At 40.7% G+C, this 18,441-nt stretch overlaps 2 protein-coding genes across 3 annotated transcripts; one reads left to right on the top strand and one right to left on the bottom strand.

The window, feature by feature from the left end:
- Window positions 1-766: 766 nt before the first annotated feature.
- rmdn1 (regulator of microtubule dynamics 1) lies at window positions 767-4,441 on the bottom strand. Its single transcript, XM_026179717.1, has 10 exons — window positions 4,220-4,441; window positions 3,634-3,739; window positions 3,445-3,529; window positions 3,088-3,247; window positions 2,905-2,994; window positions 2,760-2,815; window positions 1,841-1,928; window positions 1,728-1,758; window positions 1,473-1,606; window positions 767-1,355 (listed from the first exon to the last, which is right to left on the bottom strand). The coding sequence occupies exons 1-10, from the start codon at window positions 4,352-4,354 to the stop codon at window positions 1,314-1,316; spliced, it is 927 nt and encodes a 308-aa protein (XP_026035502.1). The 5' UTR covers window positions 4,355-4,441; the 3' UTR covers window positions 767-1,313.
- A 1,623-nt stretch (window positions 4,442-6,064) lies between these two features.
- Window positions 6,065-15,234, top strand: LOC113029096 (copine-3-like). 2 transcript variants are annotated; one of them, XM_026179716.1, is made up of 16 exons: window positions 6,065-6,365; window positions 7,911-8,080; window positions 8,216-8,395; window positions 8,487-8,561; window positions 9,220-9,291; window positions 9,375-9,452; window positions 9,536-9,625; window positions 10,230-10,328; window positions 10,413-10,496; window positions 10,617-10,676; window positions 10,861-10,994; window positions 11,306-11,360; window positions 12,886-12,937; window positions 13,037-13,170; window positions 13,639-13,872; window positions 13,989-15,234. In XM_026179716.1, exons 2-16 carry the CDS (start codon window positions 7,922-7,924, stop codon window positions 14,106-14,108), a joined length of 1,626 nt encoding a protein of 541 aa, XP_026035501.1. In that variant the 5' UTR covers window positions 6,065-6,365; window positions 7,911-7,921; the 3' UTR covers window positions 14,109-15,234. The 2 variants fall into 2 exon arrangements, with proteins under 2 accessions (XP_026035501.1, XP_026035500.1); XM_026179715.1 differs by having other exon boundaries at window positions 6,065-6,530.
- The last annotated feature ends 3,207 nt before the right edge of the window (window positions 15,235-18,441 follow it).

Here is an 18,441-nt window from a genome sequence, read left to right as displayed (position 1 = left end):
GTTCAGTATGTAACCCACTGAATTGTGTTCATTTGTTTTATGGAAATAAAAAACATACATTTAAACAACAGAAGCTGACCCAAAGTGCTTTAAAGTTGGGCACAGTTACATTCCAGGTTTTAAAATAACTTTTTGCAAAATACATGAAAAGCTAAAGCGTTTTTTATTGTATTAACTCATTCTCATGGAAGAGTAAGAATAACAGTTATTTAGTTGTCATTACGAATTTACAAGTTGATGATGATTCCTCTCATAAATCATGAGACATGGAGCTATACCACCTTTGTAAGTTGAAAGCATGGTTATCAGTATTGGCATCGGATTTATTGGTATCAGATCGATACCAAAAGTTGAATTATGGCACACCGATAATCTGTATGCAGTTACCTCAAGGCGCTATATATTGTGATTTAAAGACCCTACAGTAATACACAGAAAAAAGAAAAACTAAATAAATGTAAAAATACTATTAGAAAACACAAAACTTTAATACATCTGCCTTTTTTTAGGATTCACCTCAGTGGCATTCATAATACTCGTTTTTTGTTTTGATGGGAATGAATTCATGAATCCAAAAAGAAGTACTGTTCTGAAGAATGTGTGCGAGCGTGACTCGATTAGTAAGCACTCACGGTGCCAACACTTGAATAGCTCAGCTCACCCTGTGCTGGTAAACATGGATGTCACAAAGATGTCTCTCTTGGTTCTGCAAAAACACAACTTGAACTCTCCATGGAAATCCTCTGTGGAAAGTAAAAGGTTCACGCAGAGTTCATTTGTTTTTAATCTGGAAAGAAGCAAATGGAAACACCTTGCTGATGCCAGAGGTCAGAGATGAATGGGCAAAAATGCATTGAGCTAATAGGAAGGCAACAGGAACTCAAGTAACCATTCATTACGTCCAAGATATGCGGAAGAGCATCTCTGAATGCACAACTTGTCAAACCTAGAAGCAGATGACTACACGGGGTGCCACTCCTGTCAGCTAAGAACGGGAAACTGAAGCTACGGTCCAACTGGACAACAGAAAATTGTTGTCAGGCCCGGGGAAGTCTCGCTTTCTGCTGCAATATTCAGATGGTGAATTTAGAACTCTGAAGTTTGGATAAAATGAGATGAAATACACGACGCAACATACAAAACTACTAACGACAGGACATTGTTTTATTATTTCTTGAAGGCATGTGTGATTTCTGTGTGCGAAGCCGGCAACTGTTCAGTTTTTATAGTTAATAATGAAGTAGAAAATCTTTAGGAAACAGTCTTGTTAGCAGCTGTTAAGGGTCCAGAGGGGCGTCATGTTTCACCGAGCTTCATCCCAGCTTCTTCAGGAGATCCACAGCTTCCTTGTGGACCTGCAGAGGAAGAGGAGCATGCACTGATTAAGTTAAACAGTTCCACTGATATACAGTTAAACTGGAATATACAAAAACAGAGTAAATCATAAGTCTGGAGTCAGGGTGTGTGTGTACCTCTTTGTCTTCCAGCGTGTGAGCAGGGTATTCCTTTGTTTTGGTCAGCCACAGCAGTGCTTTCTCCTTGTCTTTCATGGCTAAATAAGTCTTCCCGAGCATCAGCAGGTTCTTGCTGTAGAAGTTTGGATCGACTGGGAAAAACAAGAGACAAATGTTTGTCGGCTGACTGCTTTTTTTTTTTTTTTTTTAAATCACAGACACATGTTTGTCTGTGATTATTTTTAAAGAACCGTGTTGGTGACAGTACTCTACCTTCCTCAGCTTTTAGGAAAAATGCCAAAGCCTGAAAGACACAGAAAAACAAAACTCACTGTGCAGCTAGTAAGAAAGCAAAGGATGTCAGATTCAGACTGGGCGGTGCTCACCTCCTCGTATGTAGACTCGGGTGGTGATGAGAATATTACAGCTGCCACCTTGCGCTGATACCACGGCAGCTCAGCAAAAGCGAAGCACCTGAGAGACAAAGGACAGCATATGTTAGGTGCCATCCATGTGGATGTTACTTGTTGCACACATATACACCCTTTCATGCAAACGGCACTCCCTCATGGCTGTGGCCTCTTTCAGCAAGATACTGCACCCTGCCTCAAAGCAAAAATGGTTCAGGGATGATTCGAGGAGCACAACAATGAGTTTGAGGTCCAAGCTTGGCCTCTAAATTCCCCAGATCTCAATTCAATCAAGTAATTGCAGGATGTGATGGACAAACAAGTCCAATCCACCTCACAATTTAGAGAACTTTAAGGATTGGTTGCTAACATCTTGGTGCAGATGCTCCAGCACACCTTCAGGCGTCTAGTGGAGTCCATGCCTCGACGAATCAGGACTGTTTTGAAAGAAAAAGGGGACCAATGCAATATTAGGAGGGTGGTCATAATGTTATGCCTGATCAGTGTATATATTCTGGGATTTGCACATAGAAAGTTGCTTCAAGGGCTTTTTAGTCATTTATCTTATTAATCATGTTGGTTGAAATCCAGACACTGATCCAGCTTTACCAAATGAACGTATGGTAAAGATTTTAATCTTAAAGTTTCATCCAACACATTTAGTCGACATCTATTTCATTTTACATTCCTTGGGCCGCAGAGAGTCACAACTGCATTGTTTATTTTTTTCTAAATTTACTCCAATTCCAGCTGCACTCCCATGAAAGTTGTGGAAGAAACACTCCCGTAGGTGTGAGAGTTCAACCACACTGAGCTAGTTTGAGAGAGGGGAGCCCTCCTTTCACTCAGTGTTAAAAAGCAAAAAACCACCCACGAAAACAAAAAGCAGTCTCACCAGTAACCCAAAATGTGTATGGAGGTGGCGTCTTTAGGGTTGAGCTCGATGGCTCTCTAAGAGGAAAGAAAAAAAATCAGTGTTCCGATGTTAAATATGACGGTGTGATTTTGGTCACATGACTTCCATCTTAAGGTCCTCTCACCTCTAGATGATCCCTGATGATGTACGAATTTCCAATTTTAACCTTGACACCCTCATAATCCCCGACGTCGCTGAGACACACGCCGTACCACTGTGTGACGAGCGGACGAAAAAGAAACCTGTTAAAACTCGTAATCAACATCCTGTGAGTGTCGAGTTGGCCTCGGAGAAACCACAATCGCACCTTGTGAGCTGCAGAGCACAGGTCATCTTTCTCCAGGGCCTTTTTGGCGTACTCAAAGGCCTCAAACGTGAGCTGCTTCTTCCGCCCGGCCTCGATGTTGGGTAGGAGGGACAGGTCCCGAGAAGCCCGGGCCAATCTCCACAGGAACTCTGCATCGTTGCTACACACACACAAAGAGAGTCATTATTGTCCAACTAAATTCAGACTGAATGAAAACACAAACCATAACTTTACACCCAGTGGATGGTAAAACACTTTGCTTTGGTGGCATGTGGTTGTTGTATTACAAAAACACACACAAAGACAAAAAAAACCAAAGATCAAATAGAATAAATAAACCCTCTGAACTCTCCTTACCTGTCTTTGTACTGCACCAGCAGCTGGTAGAGTTTCTCTGTCTCTGCACAGCTGTACAGGTAGTCAGCCTGCTCCAAAACCTCCCCTAGACAGACACAAAACCCACTAGTTCAGCCATAAAGCCCAGCTGACATTCACTAGATCAAACCTAATAAAAAGCACATGTTCGTATTTGAGTTTGCCATCTACCTCTATCTAAAGCGCAGACCACAGCTGAACTCTGCACCTTGCGATAAGCTGCATAGCCGAGGCACGACAGCGCAGGGAGCCCCAACAGGAATGCAGCCCGTCCACTCTGTGCACAAGTGAGGAAGTGACACAAAAACACACTTGTGAATGCAAGCGCTAGGCAAGAACAGACTGTCTCCCATTCAAAGTCATTCTTGGCGTCTGTGCTGACCCTGAGTAACCTGAACCCAGAGCTGGACTGTGAAGCCATGGGGTCAATGCATTCTTCAGTCCACACGGGAACGTTACAGGAAGTTCTAGGTGAAACTAACGCTGAGATCCAGTTTAATTATACAGCCAGCTGACACGCATAGCAGCATCATTCCTATACAGTACTGGTAGTTCTCTTCCTGCATGGATAAGCAGCTCTGACAGCATTTACAAACCCGTTGCCCCTTCACCTATATATCAAATATGAAGCTCTGAGGAAGTGGCACCACTGACCTTCCTGAGCGCAAATCACGGAGCTCGCATAAAGATAAAGAAAGCAGTGTGATAATGAATGAAGCAGGGTTATTTTGGATGAGAAAGAAGCATCGTTATTTACAGTCAGAGCGGTGGAAGTCCTTCGTAGAGCAGTCCAGTAGTTTCGGTTTGTCCCTCTGCTTTTTACGCAGTTTGCGCCAGACCCAAACTCCACTAAAGCCCTGCTCACACACCGTGTTATAATCCTCCCAGCCATCTTATCACAGGTCCACACTATCAGTGATCACTCATCACACTGACAAACTTACAACCTCTCGGTGAGAGTCCCCGGAGCGGGGGGATGGTGCGTTCAAGAGCACAAATTAAACACGTTGCAAAATAAATAAATGAATGACTAAGTCGTGGATTTTTAGAGCAGATAAAAGTCAGTTTTATAAATACTTTGAAGCCGGAACAAAATATCCTTACTTTAAAATAAAAATGTATTCTACCCAATGCAAATGTGCCTATTTTTCTCTTTATATGTTCAAACATTTACAGTGGAAAAAAACAAAACATGAAATACTCTTTTATTCATGGTTCACCAGGATAAATTTGTTATTAACGTCATATTTATTACAACATGCTTGTATAAAAGCATGTATAAATTATTTGCTGTATGTATTAAATCCCAAACCTTTAATTATCTTGTCTCTGAAAATCGACTGAGTGGTGTTTTGTCAGCAGAAAAGTTATAGTTTAATAAACAACAGAATTAAATAAATATTCAAGGATATCCTTCCAGTTAGTGGTGAGTGTTGTAAGGGATTACTATTGCAAAAACGGTAATTAGATTACCGTTACTTTCCCGTAGGAACGCTGCGTTACTGCGTTACTAAAACCGTGATTTTTTTGCGAGAACGTCTCATGACAGTGACGTAAGCGAGTGCCACGTTGGTGACAACAGCTGTGTGCAGATCAACAATGGATCATGGATAATATATCGAGTGCGGGAGAGAGTATGAGCGTGCAGCGTTTAAATCGTGGAAGTACTGACCTTATTTTGAGTTTGATTCCATAAAAAGTGACAAAAGCATTAGCCTCCGTAGTGCGTGGGAAGAAAACTTCTTTTTACAGCGAAGAAAAACCCCTAAACTTCTGAGCAAGCACCAAGTGCCCAAAGACGTAATGGGAAACTCACAGAGAAACTCGTGGATTCTTCCACTGACCGCTGCAGCACACCTGCACCAGGGTAAACCTCTGCCTACCCTACTCCTGCTTCACAGGTGAAAATAGAGCAAAAGGACCGCAAGTTTTACTTGTTTTACTTGCATCTATTTGAAAGAGTGAGTGTAAACACAAAACATATATTAATTTTAATGCTGGAATGTGCAGAAAATAGGTTTAAATATTAAACAAATTTCTTCCAGTCAGAGAATGTTGCATATAATTAAATTTTTGCTTGATGCATAAAGTTAAAAGATTAAAACTAATAAAACAAGTTTTAAAAAGGGACCTTTCCATTTGATTACATTTTGTATGATGGATTATGTAGAAAAAGTAGAATTGAGCTGAAAGATCTATCACTTTATTACCTATTCAGGTTGTAAATCGTGTTTTTAAAAAAGTAACTAAGTAACTAAGTAATTAATTACTTTTGAAAATAAGTAATCAGTAAAGTGACGGGATTACTTTTTTGGGGAAGTAATCAGTAATTAGTTTCTGATTACTTTTTTCAAGTAACTTGACCAACACTGGTGTTCAAAAGTTTAAGAAGCTAGCCTTTTACCTTAGCATTACTAGGTATTATAGAAAACGCTAAACGGAAAAGCTCTTCTCTGAATATTATTAGACAAAACGATGCAGTCGTTTGGATTGAGAACAGCTCAAAATTAGACATATCAGGTGTCTGTTTATTGGCCAACACTGGTTTGAAAACAACACAGCAGCTCTTCTATAAGCTAAATGAATATCTACTCACAGTCCGTCCAGAGAAAAGTCTCCCAGAGCTCTTAACTAGATGGTACCTGGTCGCATCACCAACAGCAGCTTAAATTGGCGTTCAGCACAGCTGCAAAACACTTTTCTTGAATGCACCCCGGACAACGCTGTACCGCTTTGTTATCGACTCGGCGAGAAACAGAGAAACAACAGAAACACAAGAACGTTCCGGCATAATATGAAGCGCCTATCGTACAGTAATGTTACAACAGCGTGTTTGTTAATATAATGTTGTCCAGGTGAAGCAGACACACCAAACAGGCATTTACACAAAACTTCAACTTCAGGTAAAAGTAGTTGTAAAATTAGTGGAAGTTGTGAAGCGAGCAGAACACTGGGCAGGGCAGAGTGTGGGCTCCACCCAGTGCGACAACACAGCTGTTGCCGTCAGATTAACGTTACGCGTTCAGAACAGAGGCAGAAAAAGTGTATATTTGTCAACAACTACACAGGTAAATGAACCAGTAAGCATTATGAAAAGGTAACGTAGTGTGAAAGGGAGAAGTGGTGTGGTTGTTAGAGCTCCACCTAACTGTCACTGCCTGCATGTGTTAGCTCGAGTAACGGTAACTTACATTATTCGGTGGTGGTACTACAAAGCTAGAAATCTAGGGGAAAGTCATCACAGCAAAATTAAATATATGTCTATTTGTGTGTGTGTGTGTGTGTGTGTGTGTGTGTGTGAGTGAGAGAGAGAGAGAGATCCAGTTGATTTATTTACTTATTTTTAACTATGACATAAAGTCTGTCAGTAAAGATTGATTGACTGATTGATTGATTGACGGTGTTCTAACATTTCGCTCGAAGCTCTGAAATTACAGTCACGTGATCAGTTACAACTCACCCATACTTTCACTTCTGTCCCTTTAAACGTGACTTTTCCTGCACTTCTGATAGATCCATAAATGTGTGTGCAGTTTTGTGTGTAAATCAAGGGTTTGTGTAGCCTAAGCTCCGGCTTCCAGATGCTGTGCCAAAAAGTGATCGCCTGCCAAAAAACTGATTTGTTTCTGTGTTGTTTTTTTTATGTCTAATATCTTTACGAATGTTGGTAAATAGACTTGGGTGAACAGGGTTTACAAAGGGGTAAAATAGAATTTAAAAAAAAAAATTACCAGTTTTTCAAGTATCTTTATAAGTCTCTGTTATTGTACATACATTATAACCAATCCGGTTCTTTTTTTCCACTCAAAATATGTTTACATAACTATTGTTATATTTGTTGCAATTTCTGCTTCCTCTTGGCCAGATTACTCTTAAAAGAAGACATTTTTGATGTCAACAAGATTTTTTTTAACTGGATAAATAAAGGTCACTATCATTATTATTTTTCTTTTTATGTTCTGTTTTGTTGTTGCCCTCTAATGTTTAAAGAAAAACAATAAAAAGAAAGTATAAAAAAAAGTCACTGCCAAAAACTGTTTGCGGCTTCTACCTTGTGACAAGAATGTTGTTTGTGGCTCAAGATGACTTGATATCATTCATGAGGGTACATTTGACATATCTATCATATTATAGACCAACAAGTTCTTTATAGCAGTTTAAATTGGCAGACGATCATTTGTTGGCACACTGCCTCTAGGACTGTGCTTGTTCTTAAATTGCTGTGGACATACCACCAGGTGGCGTAGTATTCAGCGATTTATGTGTGAACTTAGTGGCCTGGTTGTGGTGGCATTTGACCACCTGAGCCTGCCTTACTTTGGACAACCACCACTACCACCTGACTAAAGTCATGACTGAAGATTGAGTAATATGTAGTAACAAGTCAAGAGAGCATTTTGAGAAGATGGAAGTGCTCTGAAGACATTTCTGTGGTTTATCTTTTTCAGGAACAGCTGCAATGGCCTCAGGTGGGGCCCCACTGCCCACAGCCACCCAATGTGCCACTAAGGTGGAGCTGAGCATCTCCTGTGAAAACCTAATGGACATGGACGTCTTCTCCAAGTCTGACCCTCTGTGTGCTTTGTACATCAACACATCAGATTCTCAGTGGTATGAGGTATGTAATTGGTAGTGGTACGAGATTTTTGCATATAACAGTTAAGACTGCAAATCTATGGCTGGCATTAAATAATATGTTCTAACCTAAGTCATGTGACTTACGTTACACATCTTTTTTTACTTTGTGAATTAGTTTGGCCGCACGGAGATGATCCTGAACTGCCTGAATCCGAAGTTTGCTAAGAGGTTTGTGATCGATTACTATTTCGAGACGGTGCAGAGGCTGAAGTTCTGCGTGTATGATATCGACAACGATACCTACGACCTGAGTGACGATGATTTCCTTGGAGAGCTTGAATGCACCCTCGGGCAGGTAAGTTTCCCCTTTATCAGGTTGCTCTTTAAACACTGGTCGTTCGCCCACTGCTTTAGCGCTCCTTGTTGTTTCCATCATTTGTGTCCAGGTCGTTTCTAATAAGCAGATGACGCGGCCGTTGTTGCTGAAGAACAGGAGGCCGGCAGGCCGTGGGACCATCACAGTGAGCTGACTCTTTTGTCTGTGTGAACTTAGTTTCTCCAGTTTGTCCTTCTGTATGCATCTATGTGTGTAAAAATAAGAATATGCTTAGCTTGTAGGGTTGATTTTGCTCATATTTTGCTAGAATTAGTCATTTTAGCAAGCTACAAACAAATGCTGTGGAACCCTTGTAGTGATTGATTGGCTTCCTGTAGTTTAATATAAGTGTCAGGGCTCATGGCTGGGTTTGTAAGTGTAAAATTGCAGTTTACTTGTGCTAATTTCTAACCAAGTGATGGATATGACTGTTACTGTCCTGCTTTGTCTACTGTTTTGTGATAAATGAAACCATAGTGTACAAAATGAACACCATGCTGTAATAATTAAGAAGTAAAACTATCATTTTAGACCATAAACCTACTGGGAAAATATTACTAAGGTAATTCATGAAGGGAGAAATTGTTTGATTTTCTCATAGATTTCTGTACAATCAGACTTCTTTTTAAAACTAGAGAAGCTGCCCCCTGCTGGCCATCAGAAAGAATGCAATTGCACTTTTAAATTGGCTTCATTTTTTTTGTATATAGCTGAGGTTATGTTAATCTTTTACATAAAAGAAAACCACTGTGAACCTCAGTATAAAACTGCACAAATCTTTATGTTTTTCTCCTTTTTGATAGATCTGTGCTGAAGAAATCACAGACACCAGGGTAGCAAACTTTGAAGTGTCTGCCCGCAGGCTGGACAAAAAGGTAATGAAAGTTGCTTCAGGGTTTTTTAATAAAGTTCATTAAATGTAAGTTCTGTGAATGACTAACTGGGAATGGTTTGTCAGTATCTGTGGTGGTCCGACCCTTTCCTGGAATTCTACAAGCAGACAGAAACTGGATGGCAGCTGGCTCACAGGACAGAGGTACACACATTTACCATCAGGTCCTTCATCGGCGTGCACTAAATTCCCGTGGACTCGTTACTCACGGTAACCTGTTTATGCAGGTTGTGTACAACAACCTGAATCCAATATGGAGGCCGTTCCGCATCTCATTGCGAACTCTTTGTGGAGGAGATGTGGAGAAGCCTATTAAGGTAATTCTATTCAGTGAACCTGCACAATAAAATGCACCCAATTAACAAAACCTGTAAGCACCTCTTAAGTAACACTCCAATGGGTGAAACAGTGGATTTCATCCCCCTCCCTCACTTTTTAAAATTTTCGAATTGGCTTTATTGACCACACTGCTGACTAATAACTAATCTTGTAATTGCAATTCTCTTATTATCTTACAAATCTCCCAAACATAAAGGGAGTGCTCGTGACCCAGTTGGATAAGCGCTACATGCATGTATGCACGATTCATGACATCACCAGGTGAGGCTTTCTTCCTCTTTGTTTACTCACTTGACTTACTGCATTAGCTTTTGCATTTATACTGATAACTGTTTGCACTCTTTCCATATGTCAGGTGTTCAGAATATGATGACACTTCGTCACTGACTGTAAATAGTGAATGATTAGTGGGGGTTTTGGCAGCAGTCTAAAAAAAAAGACGTAATTTTCACACCTTGACCAAGAACTTCATCATCAACCATGGTTTACTCTTTCTCTCCTCCTGTATGATCCGAACTGTTCATGCAGTAGTTTTTACGTGGTCCCCCGTTAGAGAAAACTCTTCTTGTTTTGCGTCCTCAGGTTGACTGTTACGACCATCACAGCAGCGGCTCCCATGATCTCATTGGGAGCTTTAAAACCACACTAGCAGAGATGCAAACGGGGACGCACATCTCCCCGGTGAGGCCCTTTATGTTTTGTGTGTGTGTCTCGTGTGTGTTATAGTGTTTATGTTACACTGACATTAACATGGTCTCGTTTCAGGCTGAATTCGAATGTATTAACCCCAAAAAGTCAATGAAGAAAAGCTATAAAAACTCCGGGGTCGTTTGCATCCGGCAGTGCCAGGTAAGGAATTAAAACTGTTACTCTGCCTCGATTTTACAACATATGTCCCACCAGGTTTGTTTTGGATCTCTGTACATTGTGCATTGCTGCACGTTGTTAGCGTACTCTTTACTTTTACAGATAGTGAGGGAATACACCTTCCTGGATTATATCATGGGTGGATGCCAAATCAACTTCACTGTGAGTGTGGAAATATTTTTATTGTTAAAGTAAATAAATTGTTTGGTAAGATTTGTAACATTTCTAAATTGACTGTCACATTGCACGGCACTCTGAAACTCGCAGAATACATATGAAGTATGTCAGACGTTTACCTGGTGACTGAAAAGCTCTCTGTATGTTGACCCGTATCCTCTCGGTCCAGATCGCCATTGACTTCACGGGCTCTAACGGGGATCCGGGGTCTCCTCAGTCCCTCCACTACATCAGCCCAGAGGGCTACAATGAGTACCTGGCAGCCATCTGGTCAGTGGGCAATGTCATCCAGGACTACGACAGGTGAACCCAAGCATCCTACATCATCCCACCATCTAAAGTAATGATATCAGAGGAAGAAACAGATACTAAAAAAACAACATGTTAAGCCAGAGTTGAGCAGAATGAAAGAGTCTTATCACCAACTTACACCAACCCCCCCCCAGAAATTATTAACCTTTTTGCTACTTACAGTGTTAATATTAAAAATCTTTAGCGGCAGCATCCTTGATAATCACCTACTAACATTTTCCCTGGAACTAGTTTCTGTTCAAACTTGGGGCCCACTGATCTACCGCTCGATGAGCTCATGAGTTTGTTCTGTCTCTGTGTAGTAAGAAGATGTTTCCTGTGTTTGGTTTTGGAGCCCAGCTCCCTCCATCCTGGCAGGTATGAAATATTCATTAAAGAAACAGCATCATTGAGCCATATGTGTGACACAAAGTTGTTATTTCGATATCACTGAGTTATTAAGGTGCTTTATTGTGTTCATCCTCTCTCTCTTGGCTGGAATTGTGGGTATTGAAAAGCACTGGAAATTTGCAGTGTCTCAAAGGACCAGTGCTGCGGCATTTCCATTCGTTACTTGGATGTGACTGCTGAATTCAGAGCGCACTCACATGATGGTGTGGTTTTGGGGCTGTTGAGTGTCCCGTTGTGTATGAAAGGCAGTTTGCTCTGACTGGTAATGCTCAATGAACAGTAGGGTGGTGGAGCGTAGCTCAGCTGCTGAGGCACGGCAGTAGAAGGCGTGATGCTGTGAGCCTGATGAACAATTGAATGATCCCTCATTAGGGAGCTGATGCAGCAGTTTGTAACATCAGCTTCTTTATTATTGTTCTTTTTTCTCTGTGTCCTGACGTGTCTGGAAACGTTTGCAATCAGAATTATGATCTTTATGCTGGGTTGTGGCTCTTGTTCACATGTTTCATTATGAGTGTTATTTCAGTTATTACATTATATGTAAAATGGGCAGCACGGTGGCAAGCTAAGAGGCAGAAGGGGAAAAAACAACCTTTTTTTTGTCGACCTCTGCATCTGTAAGACAACACAAGTACAGTGCCTGAACAAAAATACAAAGATGCACAGATTTGCAAATCAGCAGAGTATGTGGAGAGTATGTGAGCAAGAGAGTGAGTGTCTTTGTCACAAAATGTACGTGACAATGAGGGTGGGAGGCTGGGATAACGCCCCCCATCCGCAGCCCCCAAGAGTACCAAAGACCTGAGGCCACACATCACTGCAGCATCTGCAGCAGGAGAACAAGCGAAGCTCCAGATAGGCCGCTCACGGCTATAGAGCGAGAGTCCCACCAAGAGCTTTTCATATTCAAAGTTGTGCTTTAGGAAGATATCTGCTTGGGTTAACTTTGCATTAGCTTCAGATCATTCGGGGAACCCGCCTGCTAGTTTGCTAGCACCGGCTAGGTTAAATGGCCAATTATTCAGGGCTTCCATTATAATCAAAGCCAGTCAAATATGCGTGCAGCTTACACTATATGTTTATTTCACCTGACATTTATGATCTCTTCCAATCTTACTGATCACTCAAAGCGCTTTAGACTGGAAGTTCCCATTTTTTTACCACATTGCCTGACATCCATGACCAATTTCGATTCACTGACTAACCTAACATGCATGTTGTTGGACTGTGGGAGGCAGTTGGAGTACCCAGAGAAAACCCACCCAGGTACAGGGACAGCGTGCACCCAGAAAGGCTCCAGCTAGGACTCAAACTAGGAACCATCTTGCTGTGAGGCATCAATTCCAACTGCGACATATGTATATTCTTATACAAACACACTGTGCTTGCTTCTTATCGTTCATGTACCCCCCCCTCGCCCCCGTGTTGTGTCATGTCAAACACAGGTCTCTTGAACAGTCGTCTAAAGCTTTTGTTGATTTTACTCCTACAGGTGTCCCATGAGTTTCCTGTCAATTTCAATCCAGCAAATCCCTTCTGTTCAGGCAGGTTTAAACTTCTCACAAAGCTGTGTTTGGTTCTTGAAAGTTGCCCATGGATGCTGTAATGGTGAACCACTGTACCTGTGGATGTGTGTGCCGCAGGCATAGAGGGCGTGGTGGATGCCTACAGACACTGTCTGCCTCAGCTGAAGCTCTGGGGTCCCACCAACTTTTCCCCGATCATCAACCATGTGGCCTGCTTCGCCAGACAAGCTCTCCAGCAGCACGTGGCCTCAGTAAGGAAGCAGGAAGTGTTTAGACACTCACTGCTTACAAACACTTCAGTCACCCTTCTGCTGTTTTGCTCCCATGACATTGTTGTGCGAGCTTCTGTTTTCTCATCTGCATAATATGCTAAACTGTATGTGTTTCCCCAACTGGGGATTTCTACAACTTTGGACAGTTTGAACTTTTAGAGTGACTAACCATATGTTACAGCTTTTCTCAATAGGCCATAAAACTGTCAAAGTTAAATTAAATCCCAAAATAACCACCGTGCATCAACAGGTGCTCATACAAAAAAGTGCAGACTTACGATATAAATGTAGATAATACTTGACCAAAGTATATGAGCCACAAATAATTTGAGTATATGGGTCAAATGCTTAACATTGGTATATAGTGTATACAAGTATATGTGTTTCAGAATATATATGTGCCATCTAATCCCCAACTCTGTAATCTACTTTTCTGTCATCGTGCAGAATTACTTTGTGCTGCTTATCATCACGGATGGAGTGATCACAGACATGGACCATACACGTGCCGCTATCGTGGAGGCCTCTCGTCTGCCCATGTCTATCATCATAGTGGGTGTTGGCGGGGCAGACTTCAGCGCCATGGAGTTTCTGGACAGCGATGACAAACTGCTGCAGGCGCCCAGCGGGGTCGTCGCCTCCAGAGACATCGTGCAGTTTGTGCCCTTCAGAAATTTCCAGGTAGGCAGCAGCTCCGAGGCTTTAGACAGCCAGCCTTCCTCTGCTCAGCACACACGCGCAAACCTGAGTGCTGCTGAACAAGCCGACTTCTCATTCTTGTGAATTTATGTTTGCAGAGAAACAGCGTGGCCCTGGCGCAGAGCGTGCTGGCAGAGCTTCCCGATCAAGTCGCATCCTTCTTCAATGCCTACAAGCTGAAACCACCTAATCTTTTTAATGTTCCTGAGCCGTCCTAGTAAAGCAGGTTAAATGTACTCGAGTATCTCCAATGCACTTCCTGTCTGTCTCTCTTTCTACATTTTGAGATTTACAGATTAATGATTGCTTCACACTGGAACACTGGAAAGCAGCAAATCAACTCTGAGGTGAAATCTACAATGGTAAACTGGAACAACTCAGAAAGCAGTTAATGCTATTTAAAATCACATGCCATCCGAAAAAATACATTAACCAATAAATAAATAAATAAATAATAATAATTTAATATTTGTATACAATGACGATCAGTTTCAGCTTGCATGGCTCACAAATAAAATCCAGAGCAGGACATCGTTATGGCTGCGGAAATGCTTCCTCAGGCTAAAATTTGGGATTCTTCTCCATGATGTCATCACTGTGTGGGTGGTTGAGCAACAGTCACCCTTTTGCAAAAGCTCTAAACAAGTGGTTGCATGACAGCTGCCTAAGGTGTAGCATCACAGTGGTCAGGATGAAAGGAAACAGGAAGTGGCTTTGAACAAGCGTGCAAGCCAACCTTATCCTTTTAATCGCTCAGAAATCAGTTTCTGTTACAATTAACAAAGAGCACCCAAATGGCCTTAAACAGCAAGTTTAATGTTGTGCAGTTGACTTTTTCACAACATCTATGTAAATCACTAGTATTACAGTTTCTCTAACAAGCTGAGTGACTGAGGTGTTTTCCATGTGATTTGAGACCCTCCAGCTTGTTCACTGCATGTAATTAATAAGAAATCGTAATAACAGGAAACAATAACAGTGTACTCTGTGCATCTTCACACATGGCTTTGCTGATTAAATGCTATATTTGTTGCATAAACGAATGGCACCTTATTTGTTGTGTGATCATAACATAAAAGGAAACGGTGGATATCTGCTGAGACAAAGCTCAGAGTCTACATTGTTACACTGGATGTTCCCAGCTAGCAACCTGACTCCTGCTACCTTAATTAAAGACTTTGACATGTAACCTTGTTTGCTAACAAGATTTTATACGTTGTGAACATTTATTGTTGTTTATAATGGTTGGAAATGATTTTGACTCCCGTGTGGCCCACAGTGGTTGCTTCCAACAGTCTTTTCCCAAATTAAATAAAGGAACTGCCATCTGGCGGCAAAAGTGAATTAGTAACCATGGTTATTAACTAGATTAAGTACCACAGTGTGTATACACATTTCCATGAGGATTTATATCCTCATGATTGATGCAGAAACATGTGTTCATACTTACTGTATATTATAGTAGTGTATAGTGTATATACATTTTAGACTGCAGATAATGTAAAATAAATTTCTAGTAACAAATAAATGTAATAAACTATTCTCCTCCATCATAATTTTGGGCATGTCAAACATAAGGCCTGGGGGCCAGAAGTGGCCCTCCAAAGTCTTCAATCTGGCCCATTGGGTGGCTTTGGAAAATGTGAAGGAGGGCATACATTTCAGACTTTTAACTGTATGCTGACAGATTTATTTCAGTTACTACAGCAGGGTTTCTTTATCGTGCAGCTAAACATGCTGTGTAAATTACACTTCTTTTTTTATATTTAAATGTCTTATTGTAGCTAAATGTCTGTACAATGACAGAAAAGGAAGTTTCACACAAGATCAACATACGTGGCTCACGATGTAAAATGATGCAACGAACAGAACACAGATTTAAAGCTGGTACAGTGGGCCCTCGTTTGTCACGGGAGTTACTTTCCAAAAATAACCCACGATAGGTGAAATCTGCAAAGTAGCCAACTTTATTTTTTACAGTTATTATAGATGTTTAAGGCTGTAAAACCCCTCACTACACACTTTTTACACTTTTCAGGCATGAACATTTTCACACTTTCATCTCTTGTTTAAACACTCTTAAAGTTCAAACTTTCATAGAAAAATAAGTCCAGTATTATAGAATGAAACCAAAGGCACCCGCAGGTGCAAAATGTTTCGTCGATATTGTTACAAACTTACAAACATACAGTACAGCACTTCAGAGTCACACTGCTGGCAATCAAGCTGAATGCATTCTGTACTGTACAGGAGACATGGCACAAAATTGATTGACAGTGGTCTACAGCCAATCAGGATGCAGGACACAATGGGCTGTAAAAAAACACACACAAAAAAACCCATGCAAAATTGCACAAAAAAAATCCGCGAAACAGCAAGGGCACAAAAGGTGAACCGCGTTATATTGTACTTGAAGTTTTGGTGCTACAAGCTGCTGGATCATGGAGTGCACTTAGTTTTTGTTAAATAAATGTCATGTGTTGTTGTTATTAATGTCAGGACATAATCATTTTTTATCAGGTCCCAATATGTAAAACATATTGTGAAAGGGAGCATGCTCTCGTTTCAACACGCACCTTGGTAGGACTCGATTGGTTCGTTCTGTGAGAAAGCTGTATTGAGGACTACAGTTGTCACAGAAGTATTTAAACATTTCCTTAACTAAGAACTAACTGCACAGGAAAAAGACAAATGTGGAGAGATCTTTTGAGGCATTTGTAAATACTGTAGTTTTTTTTTATGATTATTAAAAAGGGATTTACAAAAACAAACACTCAACTTGAGAATAGGGGATTTTCCTATAAGCTTTTGAATTTGTAGTCATTTAGTTTTCCTTTCAGTTCACATGCACTAAAATGGAAATTCAGTTAACCTGCAGTTTAATCTGACATTTTAAGGCAGCATGAATTAGCTAGGCAACTAAAGGGTTCAAACCCCTCTTGGCAACCCTGAGATGTAATACCACCTCACATAACATGTCATAACATGGTAATACTGTAGCTAAATAAAGATTGCATTCATTCTCCTTTAAACAGAGCAAGTTCCTCTCCTAACTAAGTGCTTTAGGGTGCTGAGGCTTATAAAAAAAACAATTAAAAAAAATTAGCACACCCTAAAAAAATGATAAATGAGAATATAAGTTTCAATCTCTCTAAGATCTCTAAGCTAAAAGGTAGAAGGAGTGGAGTGGGTGTAGGTGGTAGGAGGCAGAGATGGGTTTTTCTGTTTTTTTCTTGCTTTTTATTCTTTTAGATATCCTCAGCCACCTTCTCACTGTTTTGCTGTGAATCTTTCCTTCCTCTTCCTCCCATTTCTTGTAAATTTTGTTTGTTATAAATGCAAGCTCATATAAAGACAGGCTGTATTCTACATCCTACAGTCTATTATATCTTGGAAGGATCAGAAAAACAAACTCAATAAACATGACCAGTAATGTTGTGGGGATGAAGCTGGACTCCCTTAAGTTGGTTTCAGAGAGGCGGATGTTGTCCAAGATAAGGATAGTGCTGGACCTCCCACCCACTCCATGACATGCTGGCCAGTCACAGGAGGACGCTCACTGATAGAGTGAGATTACTCAAATGCACCACTGAAAGACACAGGAAGTCATTCCTGCCTGTGGATATCTCTCTGTACAAGTCCTCCATTTAATGCACAAATACAGATGCTGGTTGTTGGAAAACAGACGTCTTACAAGTCAGGCTACTTTATTAAATGACACCAAAACAGCTATACTTGTTTTTGAAGGGACCACTACACACTATAAACATTTTTGGGCTTTCCCACACATTAATGGTCCTCACTGTTTTTCATAACAAGAACTGAGGAGTTTTAGAATTTCTTTTTTTTCGGAGAGGTATTTTGAAGATTGTGTCCAGTTTCCAGCTGTGTTAGCATGATGCCTTTTATGGAAAGTTTGGGGCAGATGTTAAAATCATTTTACACTGATGACTACATATAACCCACTATGATCTTAAGTAGGCAGGGCAAGGGAAAATCTTAATAAGAGTTAAGGATGTGCAATTTCAATAACACATCTCAGTTTTCTGCATGATAAATATATAAAATTACTGAAAACGTTCTGGTAGCTCACCAGACTGTCCTATATCTAAAAATCATTACATTTTTGTTGATTCACAACTTACAATCTTTAAACTGAAATTTCTGTAGTAGACAGTTAAGAAATGGGAACTTTTCTGCCATTTAATTGTTTAACTTACATACTTAAACTACAGTTAAAAGTCCAAACATGTATACTTTCCTACATATTTTCCAAAGCTGTCAAGAAGGCCAGATTGGAGTCTTTGCCGGGCCGATTGTGGCCCCCGGGCTTTATGTTTGACATCCGTGTTAGCTGCTAAGAATGGGCTCAACGATCACGTGAACACGAAGTAGTGAGCTGGTTGGTAATTTACTTAAATTATGGTGTGTGTCACTTTAATTCTAAATAAATGTACGAATTCATGTGTTTTTATCGTTTACTATTAAATAAAATAGGTCATTGTCATTTCCGCGACACTAATAGTCCTCCATACACCACCCGCATGGCTA

This window comes from Astatotilapia calliptera, chromosome 9 (assembly GCF_900246225.1).
Source record: "Astatotilapia calliptera chromosome 9, fAstCal1.2, whole genome shotgun sequence".
Lineage (NCBI taxonomy): Eukaryota > Metazoa > Chordata > Actinopteri > Cichliformes > Cichlidae > Astatotilapia > Astatotilapia calliptera.
Note: the sequence above shows the minus strand (reverse complement) of the source record. Positions and strands in the feature narration are given on the sequence as shown.

Excerpts from the sequence above, each read along its gene's own strand:
- rmdn1 (XM_026179717.1), bottom strand. The coding sequence starts at position 4,354 with ATGGCTGGGAGGATTATAACACGGTGTGTGAGCAGGGCTTTAGTGGAG. Across the intron at positions 2,816-2,904 it reads TCATCAGGGATCATCTAGAG|AGAGCCATCGAGCTCAACCC; the intron begins GTGAGAGGACCT and ends CTTTCCTCTTAG. Across the intron at positions 1,929-2,759 it reads ATACACATTTTGGGTTACTG|GTGCTTCGCTTTTGCTGAGC; the intron begins GTGAGACTGCTT and ends TTTGTCTCTCAG.
- LOC113029096 (XM_026179716.1), top strand. The coding sequence starts at position 7,922 with ATGGCCTCAGGTGGGGCCCCACTGCCCACAGCCACCCAATGTGCCACT. Across the intron at positions 9,453-9,535 it reads AGCTGGCTCACAGGACAGAG|GTTGTGTACAACAACCTGAA; the intron begins GTACACACATTT and ends CTGTTTATGCAG. Across the intron at positions 12,938-13,036 it reads AGCAAATCCCTTCTGTTCAG|GCATAGAGGGCGTGGTGGAT; the intron begins GCAGGTTTAAAC and ends TGTGTGCCGCAG.